General features: G+C 33.9%; 2 protein-coding genes across 3 annotated transcripts; one reads left to right on the top strand and one right to left on the bottom strand.

Annotated features, from left to right (window-relative positions):
• The first annotated feature begins 121 nt into the window (after nucleotides 1–121).
• On the top strand, nucleotides 122–5,311 carry LOC127520838 (vacuolar protein sorting-associated protein 4B-like). Its single transcript, XM_051909476.1, has 11 exons — nucleotides 122–288; nucleotides 1,143–1,254; nucleotides 1,887–2,037; nucleotides 2,110–2,165; nucleotides 2,248–2,367; nucleotides 2,440–2,596; nucleotides 3,296–3,444; nucleotides 3,923–4,004; nucleotides 4,087–4,306; nucleotides 4,383–4,523; nucleotides 4,603–5,311. The coding sequence occupies exons 1-11, from the start codon at nucleotides 268–270 to the stop codon at nucleotides 4,702–4,704; spliced, it is 1,311 nt and encodes a 436-aa protein (XP_051765436.1). The 5' UTR covers nucleotides 122–267; the 3' UTR covers nucleotides 4,705–5,311.
• Nucleotides 5,312–5,736: 425 nt separating this feature from the next.
• plekhb2 (pleckstrin homology domain containing, family B (evectins) member 2) lies at nucleotides 5,737–11,699 on the bottom strand. 2 transcript variants are annotated; one of them, XM_051909481.1, is made up of 9 exons: nucleotides 11,585–11,672; nucleotides 11,232–11,287; nucleotides 10,833–10,867; nucleotides 9,904–10,056; nucleotides 9,616–9,718; nucleotides 9,493–9,532; nucleotides 9,296–9,382; nucleotides 7,542–7,659; nucleotides 5,737–7,464 (listed from the first exon to the last, which is right to left on the bottom strand). In XM_051909481.1, exons 4-9 carry the CDS (start codon nucleotides 9,965–9,967, stop codon nucleotides 7,331–7,333), a joined length of 546 nt encoding a protein of 181 aa, XP_051765441.1. In that variant the 5' UTR covers nucleotides 9,968–10,056; nucleotides 10,833–10,867; nucleotides 11,232–11,287; nucleotides 11,585–11,672; the 3' UTR covers nucleotides 5,737–7,330. The 2 variants fall into 2 exon arrangements, with proteins under 2 accessions (XP_051765441.1, XP_051765440.1); XM_051909480.1 differs by lacking the exon at nucleotides 10,833–10,867 and having other exon boundaries at nucleotides 11,585–11,699.
• Between the last annotated feature and the right edge of the window lie 362 nt (nucleotides 11,700–12,061).

The raw sequence follows: 12,061 nt of genomic DNA, 5'->3' as shown, positions 1-12,061 counted from the left end.
CAGTATTGGCACCGTGTGTGTAGGTTTAGTAAACTAGTATTTTTCAGTAAAATTATTTTCTGGTACGTTGCGATGGAGGCGTGTCTGACACGCGGGAAAGGTGTGGCTCGACGCCTGTCATCCGCGACGTCACGGTAAACACTCAACGCGGAAGTGCGCGAAGACGCACAGATTTACCAACATCGTGATTCTGCGATACATTCATTTAAAAATGTTTAAATTTGAACCGTAACAAATCATAAGTTCACCTTAACATCACCGTCAACAATGACGAATGTCAATTTACAGGTAAGAGACTTTACAAGTGATATGACAGTCGTAATAATTGGCCTTTTAATGTACTGTATATAATGTGTTGTTTTTTGTAGTCTTTTTTTGCTCTAGTTGAATGTATGTTTTGACACCATACAGTCTAAAATATTCATTATACTGTTCGGCTTTAGCATATATATTGTTTTGACATATATATTGGTAAATATGCATTTTATTCTCGTTACTTAGGAGGATTGTTTACTTTTTCGATACATACATACATACGTACATACATGTAAGAAGGTGCTTAACTTATATGGTGAATTTGATAAAGGTTAACTTGTGTCTATTGTCTATTCCTCAGCCTGTCTTTAAACTGGTCTAACCAGTTATCCGTACATTAGACCTCGCACACTATAACATAATCTTAAAAAACAACAAATATTTCATTTCAGTTCAAGATTTTAAACAGTTATTTAACTACAGGCACTTTTATGTTTCACTTTTATGTTATATTATTGTTTTACTGTTGTCTCAGACTAAGAAACATCAAGAGAAATATCACTTATTCTCGTCTTTTGAGCAGAATAAATTTATTTTATTTCCAACCAAGCTGTCATTTTATTAATCAATTTATGTAAAAAGTGTGAAGAATATTTAATTGTGTGCATTTATGAAACATAAAATGAAATCAGAATGAGTCTCTAATGTTAAAAATGGCATTTCCACCCCAGAATGATGCTAAACACAATACATAATTTTAGATAATTTTAGAAATGGCCTGGCCTAAAGTGCCTGTAGTTGAAGAAATGTCCGTCTGTAACACATTATGAGGCCGACGACAGGCCTTTCCTGATGTCCCATCTGTCTCTACTTCTTCTGTGCGATAGAAAGCCATTGATTTGGCAAGCAGAGCCTCGGAGGAGGACAAGGCGAAAAACTACCAGGAAGCTCTGCGCCTCTATCAACATGCAATCCAGTATTTTCTTCATGTGGTGAAGTGTAAGCACTTTTTAAGCAATTTAAAAATTTCATTTACATTTTTTAATTTATATTTTATGTTTATTTACATTTACTTATTTAAACATTTTATATTTATTTAAAAAATATTCTTATAAAATAAATATATACACACACTTTAAATGAATAGTATATTAATAACTACATTTTATTAATAGATTTTAATTAAATATTAAATGCTTATTTTATAGTATTGTTTAAATGATAATTATAAATGTATTTTATGAGCCAGTATGTTGTCTTTATAATATATGTATATTGTTTTATATATTTAATATAAACATTGTTTTTATTTAATTTTATTTTTATATATTGTATATTTTTATATATTGTTATTTGATCCCTCATTAAATGCAATTTAGTGAGCAAAACATTCATGAACTAATAGTGGCACTTTTTTATGGTGTAGATAATTATAATTTATTATAAATGGATTTCATATGTATATAATTTTATATATTTAAATTTTATTTACATGTTTATTTTTCATCGTTTTTTATTTTTATACATTGTCTTTCAAAACAATTCAATGCCTCATTAAATGCAAGTTAGTGAGCAAAAATGACATGGACTTCTGATGGCATGTTTTCTTATGTTGCTGTTTTATGGTGCAGATGATGCTCAGGGGGAAAAGGCCAAGCAGAGCATCAGAGCAAAGTGTGCCGAGTACCTGGACCGAGCGGAGCAGCTCAAGCAGTACCTGAAGAAGAAAGAGAGCGCACCGCCCTCCAAACCTGTCAAAGTTCCCCAGTCTGATGAGAAAGGGTGAGACGCTCTACTTCCTATGAACGTCCTGTTACACGGAGTAAGCTAAATGTAAAATTCTGTCTTTCACAGAACCGACAGTGATGATGGGGATTCAGAGAAAAAGAAATTCAAAACTCAACTCCAGGGTACAACATTTTGTGTTGTACAGACTTTTTAAAGTCATAATATGATCTACAATTAAAAAACTTGGATTTTCATACTTTACAGGTGCTATTGTCATGGAGAAGCCCAACATTAAGTGGGATGATGTTGCTGGTTTGGAAGGAGCCAAGGAGGCCCTTAAAGAAGCAGTCATCCTGCCAATCAAATTCCCTCATCTTTTCACTGGTATGATGGGTTACATACTGAAATATGCATGAAACTGGCTTCCTGAGCTGTTCTAAACCTCATTATCCACAGGGAAAAGGACTCCATGGAGAGGGATTCTGCTCTTTGGCCCTCCGGGAACAGGGAAGTCCTACCTGGCCAAAGCAGTGGCTACCGAGGCCAATAACTCCACGTTCTTCTCCATCTCATCATCAGATCTGGTGTCCAAGTGGCTGGGAGAGAGCGAGAAGTAAGTGATCTTCAGATGTTGAGTGGGAAAGATTTCAACATCTGTCATAATTATTTCGGTTAGTAGGACTTGTAATATATAAATACAATTTAAACTACGTTAAAACGTTTGTAGACAAACTTTATGTTGGCTTGAGAAAGCCTAGCCAGAAAGTGTGAAGTAGTTTTAAAAGTTTGAAGGTTTAAGGCCATTCTGTTTGCTATGGTGTTCTGTGTGGTTTCAGGGGCGTTGCTACAAGGTTGCTATGGTGTTCTGGGTGGTTGCTGTGTGGTTGCTAGAGGTGTTGCTATGTGATTGCTAGGGTGTTACTATAAGTTTGCTAGGGTACTCAGGGTGGTTGCTAGGGTGTTGCTATAAGGATGCTAGGGTGTTCTGTGTGGTTGCTAGGGTGTTGCTAGGTCGTTACTAGGGTATTCTGCATGGTTGCTATGCAGTTGCTAGGGTGTTGCTATGCGGTTGCTAGGGTATAGATAGATAGACTGATTGATTGATTGATTTTGTTATGTCCTGTGGCTCAAAAGGGACGCAACAAAATTGTGACGGAACAAATTTGGGACACATATTATTATATTAATAATTTATTTTTTTAATATCCTATTATCTCAATATGGTCTAGTTGTACATAGTTTTTTGGTGTTTTGATTTCATTGATTCCTTGATTTCTTCTGCCTTCGTTAGTAATACTGTTGTGGTCTTTAGGTTAGTGAAGAATCTGTTCAGTTTGGCTCGGGAGCACAAGCCTTCAATCATATTCATTGATGAGATTGACTCCATGTGCGGCTCGAGAAACGAGAACGAGAGCGAAGCGGCCCGCAGGATCAAGACCGAGTTTCTGGTCCAGATGCAAGGTAAACGCAAAGCTAGCATAATTTTTGTGTGTGTGTGTGTCATCTGGGTCTCATTGGGCAGGGTTATTGTTGTTTTGAAAATGTGACATTTTTTATGTTTATTTTATGTAGTTTCAGTTAAACACGCTATACAATACAGCATGTAGTATACTAATAATGTTTCGTAATACTAATAATTTTATTTTAGCATTACTAATAATTTAATAATGTATTACAGTAATGTAATAATTTTATATTAAAATATTTTATTATATTGTAAAACAAAAAAAACAAACAAAAAAAACTTTTGCTGTTTATTTTCTTCTGTCTTTGTCTTTAGTTAGTTTAACTTTATTGTCTGTACAGATTTCCTGAACAGAAATTCATCTTTGAACTGGCATAGAAAATACATCTTAACAGACAAAACTATACATTAGCATATCACATAATAAAATACACAAAAAAATTTATTATAACCTTCATTTTCCCATTTTCGCAGGTGTAGGAAATGACAACGAAGGAATTCTGGTCCTTGGCGCGACCAACATCCCCTGGACGCTGGATTCTGCGATCAGGAGACGGTGCGTATTATAAATCCATACACATTCTGATGCCTTTAAATTTCTTAATTGGCTTTTGTTTATTATTATCTTATCATTACAGGTTTGAAAAGCGCATCTACATCCCTCTTCCTGAGCAGCCGGCTCGCTCCACCATGTTCAAGCTGCACCTCGGCTCCACCCCCAATAGCCTCAACGAAGCTGATTTCATCGCACTCGGAAAGAATTCCGATGGGTATTCGGGTGCTGACATCAGCATCGTCGTTCGCGACGCCCTCATGCAGCCCATTCGCAAAGTGCAGTCCTCGACTCACTTCAAAAAGGTACAAAAAGACATTTGTGCGACTAGTAAAGCGTTTGAATTGTTCCGATTCCATCCTCTTGTGTCTGTTTTAACAGGTCAGAGGAAAGGCATGGAACAACCCCGATGATGACGTGGATGACCTCTTGACGCCCTGCTCTCCAAACGACCCAAACGCAATTGAGATGACCTGGGTGGACGTGCAGAGCGATAAACTCCTGGAGCCGATAGTTAGCTTGGTAAGCTCAAGCTTAGTAAAAAAAAAAAAAAATAGCAAAAATCCCAGAGCTTTTTTTGACCCTGTGCTCTGTGTCTCAGGAGGACATGCTCAGGTCACTCGAGAAGACCAAGCCCACCGTGAACGAGGAGGATCTGGTGAAGCTGAAGAAGTTCACTGAGGACTTTGGCCAGGAGGGCTGAATTTTTGCATTATTGTGGCATTTATTTATATTTTCCACCATTATGTTTACAAAGTTCTTTCTGCATCTTTTATTTTTCAAACTCTTCATTTTCTGACATTTTCTGGGGGTGAAACATTTTTTCAACTGAGCTGGCTTGATATTGTCCTGAACATAACCGATCAGTGGTTATGATTTTGAGGATGATTAAGCATCAGCAGCCATTTGAAACAAATCAGTTACTAAAGACCTTCTTAACTTGAGGTTTGTTGCAAATGGACGCTAAAGTTTATACCAAGACTTTTGGGAGAGGAAAACAAAAGTATTTTTATGTACTTTAATGGCTGGCCACTTTTGTACCTCATTCCTAAATAAGACTTTTGCTTAAAATAAACAAATAAATAATAAAACATGACACTTAAATAATAATGAAAAAAACTCTTAAAAAAGCTAACCTTAAATTTACTAAACTTTGAACCAGTATCAAAGACAACCACAGATCTGTGAAAAAGTGTTTACAAAATGTGAATACATGTTTTGGGTAATCAGACGTGTTTATTTGGCACCTTTGAAGTTTATTTTTCTACTCTATTTCTACTTTCATCTGTAAATAAAATGTATAAACTACCTCTGATCGCGTGTTTCTCCTCTTTGTGGTTTTTACTTCGATCTAATGATTACACAGTACTTGAAAGAAATCGTAACTAGAAAAATACCAACACTAAGCGGCAGGGAGCGCTATTACACAGTGACGCAGCACAGTCCAGTAACGTCATTTGCGTGACCACGTGGCTCTTTTAAAGTCACAAACCGTGTGTGTTTAGTACTAGAAAACGTTGACCATGTTTATTTTTAATGGAACTTTGCAGTGTTTATTATAAATTATTTATCTGTGAAAAATATGAAATATTAAAAAATGATCTGTATTCAAAAACATTAACATGCCCAGTCTAGTTGCTTGGTTTAAGACTAATCTAGGAGTCCCCAAAGGGTGTTTGGATCTAATGTAAATTGCATTTGAGAACTGACACAATGAATAAACTGACAAAATAAATCACAGGACATATTTTAATAGTTTATAAATAACACACTGATGATGATTATGTTGGTATATTTTGCAACATATTTAAATGATGTTTGTGAGGTTCAAACAACAAAGCAATAAAGAAAAAAAACATTAGAAATCATATCAAGCATATCTCAGATGAAAATGTCATTTTTCTAAATCACTGGTCCATTAAACTTAGTCACACAAGTCTCAAAGAAAAGGACCTGAGTTAAACCAAACCAAGACCTGAAATCCATTCTGATAAATCCTGCATAAATGAAACAATTAAGATTATTATCACTTATATTATCACGTATATGCTCATAATTATACCTGTTAAGTAAACACAAAGTCAAATCGATCACATAATTGTGTGTAAATGTGACAGTGAGTCTAACCAATCACGAGTCAATCCAACTTTTCCCTGAAGTTTCCCTTATCGCATCCAATCACAAACATTGGGACTAATCATTGTGCTAGTTAACTGGAAATATGCAAACATTCGATATTAACTCTTAAGAGAAAAAAACTTTACATACACATAGGAGTCAAGACAAAACGAATCACAGAAATAAACCTAAAATTATCTCACAAAGTGTAAAGTCTCCACAAAAAAGGGAAAAATACACACTTGATAACACTGAGTATAAATAAACACAATTAAATGAGTTAAACGAAGGCCGCCACAAAAAAAAAGAAACAAAGGCAAAGAAAGGAAAAATAACCAGAAAAGCTAGATTTAAGGACACACTCTTTACTCTTTCCTGAATAACATCACAACTGCCGTCACAGTATTAATCATGCATCATCATTAGTCCTATTTACCTGTCAAATTAGCTTTAAATGAATATTTCACACAAAAATGAAAATTCTGTCATTATCTACTTGCTCTAAAATTGCTTAAAACGCATATAATTTTTAATTAAAGATGATTAACAAAACGTTCCATACAATAAAAATGGATATGTTGAAGAAATTTCGCCAAAGAAAAAAAAATGTTATAGGTTTTCTCAAAGAAAAAAAACAACAACTACTATATATATATATATATATATATATATATATATATATTTTATGACAGAACTTTTATTTTTGAGTAAACTATTCTTTTTAAACAAGACTGTCAGTTTAATTCAGCAAAATTTTGTCTTTGCAGCTACAAGTGACACTGAAAACAGTTTCAGGAACTAATAGGAAAAAACAAAACAGGTTACCCATCATTCATTTCATCAGGGTCGGTCATTTCATCATAGGACATCATTAGTATAAGACGACAACAGACATTTTGTCTTATTAAAGAGCAGGTGATCTTTAAACCTTACTGATTATCCTTATCTTGAGGCTAGCCGCCAATATTTTAGTGTACATCTTTGTAAGTTACATATTAAATTTGCAAAGCAAACAAGTTTTTTGGTGCCTAATCAAAAGTACATAAGCTTTGGTACAAAGAGGAATACAGAAAAGAAAGCGAACGCACCCCCAGCCCGGCTACATTATCAGACCTGCGCAATATGAGGTGTAAAGGCAAAGTTAAAACAACACGGGAACAGTTTCCTGTGCTGTAGGTCAGGAGAGGTTGGGCTGGGTTCACGCAAACACATTAGAATACGGAAAATAGAGAGCCGAGGGCCAATCCCGTCGCTGCGCCGGCCAACATCCCCAGAGCGACATCACCTGTGTCGTCACGACGACGCTCCTGCACTATGACGTGGTTGACGCCGGGTGCGTATCCACCTGATGGAAACAAATAAACAAATGTCAATCAAACTACATAAAGGTCATAGGTCAAAAGCCAACCAATTTCCTGTTACCTTGATAATGATAAGGGTAAGCAACTGCATACTGCTGCCCATCCGCAGAATAGACCATCTGTGTGGCGTAAGGCGGAGGATGAGGAACATAACCGCCATATCCATCAGGATAGAAAACCTAGATGAACAAGGAAAAAAAATAGGGATGCATGATTTGTCTGCATCAATTCGGGTATCTTTTTTAAATGATTTGTATCATATATAAAAAATTAATTGTAGATTAATTTTTTTTCTTCATTTTTATTTATTTTATATTTATTTTAGGTTTGTTATATTTAATTGCATTTTATTAAATTAACATTTAATTATTATTTTCAAATTATATTATAAAATAATAAAATTATTTTTTTATTTTACCAAAAATAAAAATTGTTTTTATTGGTTTTTGAATATTATTTTTTAATTGGGCATGCTCATGTCCCCCTAATTTTACATTTCAATTATTTATGTTTTTATTTGTAATTACTTACTTTTTTTGTAATATTTAATCATATTTTAATTTTTTTTTAATAATTACAAAATTTAATTATTATTTTTATTAATTACACTATAAAATGACTGAATTATAAAATGCACTTATTTGCTAGTATTTACAAATGTATTTTATTATATATTATAACAATACATTTATTAAATTATAAAATTTAGAGAATAATAATAATTATATTTATTTAGACAAAATAGTATACAATTTTAATATCAGCCATAACATGAAAATAATTATCAGAAAAAAATGGACATTAGTGTCCTGTTTTCTTCCAGTGAACTAGTTGAAACTGAAACCATAATTTCAAGCAGTGTTTTATTGGGCTTTTTTTCCCTCTTTCCATTCTGATAACCTGTTTATTGCAGCCAATATACTTTTAAGTGTCGCTTGTAAATGTAATCCGACCTCAATATTTCTTCCTGGTCAAACAAAGTTCATAACTAAACAGAAATGGAAAAAAGTCAACATCTAAAAAGAGCTTTAGGATGTGTTCACATTTGGCAGGTTTGGTTCGGTTAAAACGAACTCTGGTACGATTGCTCTGTTAGTGCAGTTCATTTGAATAAGTGTGAACGCTGCCACCAGAACCCTGGTGGGCACCAAAAATGCAGGCTGAGACCCATGGGTCTTGGTCCACCTTCCTCTGGTGCGGTTCGACTGAAATATGAACACAACATGGACCAAAGACATCTAAACGAAAAGTAAAAAAAGTACAGAATACTCAAGCATATCTGTTTTTTCTCGTCCTAGTCGCGCTGTTGCCCAACAAAATTCGTTATAGGCATCAAGACCGCGTCTCCTCACAGCAGATCTTCGTTTGAGTGTGACGGAGGGATTCCTGCAGCTCTTTCGACTCCTTTACACATTTTATAAGCTCTTCACGAGTTGACAGCTCCATCGTACGCCATCATATGTACGCACACAGCGAATGCATTTAGCCCAGAACACAGAATTGTTTCGGACGTTTAGACGAGTTCTGTCGCAAAATATCTGTCATAAAAGCCCTTTTTTCGTTTTGTATCTTTAGATTCGGTGTTAAAAATGACAGTGTGAACGCTAACCAGGACTAAGTCTAAATGTATCATTTTCTTTTTTGGTCCGGACCAAAAGAACCAAGAGAACTGAACTACAAGTGTAAACACAACCTTAAAACTCATTCAACCACACAAGCTGGATATCTTATTAATATAAAAAATATAATTTCCTGTAGTAATCACAGATATACAGCCATTTTCCTTTAAATATCACGAGATGACATATTTATTACCTGTGGAGTTGGATTTAATTCAGAATAGGGCGGAGGTGCAGATGCTATGACATCCTCGGCAAAACCGATCTGAGTGGGCGCCACAACCTACAAAACATTTCATGTCAGTAAATGCCTCTGTAATGCTTCCAAAATCTGCTCCTGAAGCCACACTATGGGAAAGTTCAAACGTGTATGCGTCATTCAATGTGACTCACAGTGTTGAGTCTGGCATCCTGGAGGGCCATGGTCCAAGCCCTGCGAGAAAATACATTGAGTTTCTATTGAGAAATCTCATTTTAAAGCAGGCATAGTAAGTAAAAATGACAAACTGGACTCACAACGCATCATCTGCACTGTCTGCGCAGATGCTGATGACCCGACCGTCCCGGCAGACGATCTGCAGGAGGGAGTCTTTGCCTTTGCCTTCGGGTGGTGTGAGCTCTGGGAATAATTAATGGAGAAGCATGAAGAACAACAACACATCAGAACTTTCAATTGACTTATTATTCATCTTCTGTTGGACAAAAACCTCTCAAGTACTACATAAAATGGCCCTTCTGAGGCTTTCTCATGTCTTGTGGTTTAAAAGCAGAAGGAAAGAAGAGTGAAGTATGGATCACACCCACCTCTACAAGCGCTGGCGTTGCGGATGTTGATGCAGTCCACCTTCATGTGGATCTCATCTTCCATGTCCCGCCGCTGCTGGTCATCGTAGAAGACCAGACGTCCATCTGACCAGAGGTCAAACCAGTTCCTCTTCCAGCGCCGCAAGATGGTGCCTGATAAGATGACAGCAGTTAGAGACAGGCAGTATTTATTTATTTTTTTGTTGATGTTTTGTTATATTTAATTACTTTTTAGAAAGTAATTTAATAAAATACTACATTTTCAATTATATTATAAAATAATTCAAACAATTATTTTATTAACAAACAATTATCTTTGATAAAAAAATATATATTATAAGAAATATATAGTAATTGTAACAAATGTATTTATATTTTTATTATACATTTATTATAAATTAATTTAATGCATTTTTTAAATTATATTATAAAATCATTTTAAAAATTATTTTAATATTACTTTTTATAATAAAACAATTATTTTGTTAAATATATATAAGAAATATATTGTATAATAAATGTAACAAATGTATTTATATTTTTATTATACATTTATTATAAATTAATTTATTAAAATTATTATTTTAATTTAAGTTAAAGTTAATTTTATTTATATCATTACATTTATTTATGTTATAAATTTATTATAAAAAATTACTAAATATAAAATATTTTAATTATGATTTATTTAGACAAATTATTTTAATATCAGCCATGTTTTAATTACTTTTTATAATAAAATATATTAAATTATAAAATGTATCAAATTTATTTTATATTTATTATATATTAAATTATAAAATTAAAAAAGAAATGTAAATGTAATCTGACCTCTATAGTTCTACCTGATCAAAAATATCTGTAAAATAATAAATAATCAAACAGAAATCATGAAATCAACATCTAAAAAATAGCTTTAAAACACTTACAAGAATAACAAGATGCAGCCTAGATAGTCAGCTCACTAGGTTTTGAGACACAGTCAAAGACAAAGTTCAGCTGTTTTTCAACTTCCTTCTAAAAACTCATGCCAAGACAACTTGTCAAAAAGAGGAAAAGAACCTAGTCGTGCATGACTGCTGTACTGAAGTGAATAAAAACTGAAAGCTCAACTGAAAAGCTTATCAATTCAACCTCCAAGCTTAAATATTCTGCATAATTCATTTATATTTCATGAGTTCCCAGAAGGCTTTAAATTATAAAGGTGCAGCTTAATATTGTATATGCATTACAAGAACATCCCAAAATGCTAAAAATCGACATTAAAATCCTTAATTTTAGTTATTTTGGGTTTTTAATGCCATAAATATGGTGTAACAAACACTCACTCTGTCTGTGCAGCCATCCGCTCTTCACAAACGCCATCCTCCAGTAAACTCACTACCTACATAAATAAAAACAATTGAATTAAAGCCTGCTAAGACCATGTTTAGGTACTGAATATTAAACTAAGCGCATATGCATGTAGATAGTGCCTCTGTTTTACAGTAAATATAGTGTAGCGGTTGAACTTCGCCTGTCAGTTTCAAAGTTAGCTTGCGCTCGCGGCGCCGTTGTGCTAAAATCGACGATAAACCGAGAAAAAAAACCATCCCAAGACGTTTAAAAACAACGAAACATGTTCAAACACTACATTTATCAAATGTATATTCTATTAAATGGATAAAATGATTAAATCTACCCTCTTTCGCTTTGTTGATGTTTGAAGTGTGTGTGTGCGACTAGCAAAGTGACATCAGTAGCATCCTCCTCCTCCCAGCTCAGCTGATGCCTTATGTCACTGTATCAGATGATCAGCACGACTTTTATTAAGTTTCACAGACTTTTATTAACTTTACACAGTTCGTTTTAATGAGATATTAGCGTAGACATCGTTTGTAGAACAAATAACTCACATATTCACTACGTAGGGGTCAAAACAGGCAGTATGAAGAGGCTTTCGAGAATATTCTGTCAGGATTAAGTTCAGTGAAATTATTCTTTATTCTCATTTAGGTGCTTTTTACTTATATTGTTTTTAATATAATATTAATAATATTATGTATATATATTATGTATATATTACTGTACGTTGTCTTTAAAAAATCTCATGGAAATTTGTAGCAAACTGAAGAAAAAAACAACGTTATTACATATTAGTATGTATTACAACCTCTCA

This window comes from Ctenopharyngodon idella, chromosome 10 (genome assembly GCF_019924925.1).
Source record: "Ctenopharyngodon idella isolate HZGC_01 chromosome 10, HZGC01, whole genome shotgun sequence".
Lineage (NCBI taxonomy): Eukaryota > Metazoa > Chordata > Actinopteri > Cypriniformes > Xenocyprididae > Ctenopharyngodon > Ctenopharyngodon idella.
The sequence above is the reverse complement of the archived record's forward strand: the minus strand, read 5'-3'. Positions and strand labels throughout refer to the sequence as shown.

What these genes read in the sequence shown, in the direction of transcription:
- plekhb2 (XM_051909480.1), bottom strand. Translation starts at nt 11,268, where the DNA reads ATGGCGTTTGTGAAGAGCGGATGGCTGCACAGACAGA. An exon ending in CAACGCCAGCGCTTGTAGAG is followed by an intron (nt 9,719 to 9,903) that starts GTGGGTGTGATC and finishes AATTATTCCCAG; the next exon opens with AGCTCACACCACCCGAAGGC. An exon ending in GACAGTGCAGATGATGCGTT is followed by an intron (nt 9,533 to 9,615) that starts GTGAGTCCAGTT and finishes ATTTTCTCGCAG; the next exon opens with GGCTTGGACCATGGCCCTCC.
- LOC127520838 (XM_051909476.1), top strand. Translation starts at nt 268, where the DNA reads ATGACGAATGTCAATTTACAG. An exon ending in TGGCTGGGAGAGAGCGAGAA is followed by an intron (nt 2,597 to 3,295) that starts GTAAGTGATCTT and finishes TGTGGTCTTTAG; the next exon opens with GTTAGTGAAGAATCTGTTCA. An exon ending in GATTCTGCGATCAGGAGACG is followed by an intron (nt 4,005 to 4,086) that starts GTGCGTATTATA and finishes TTATCATTACAG; the next exon opens with GTTTGAAAAGCGCATCTACA.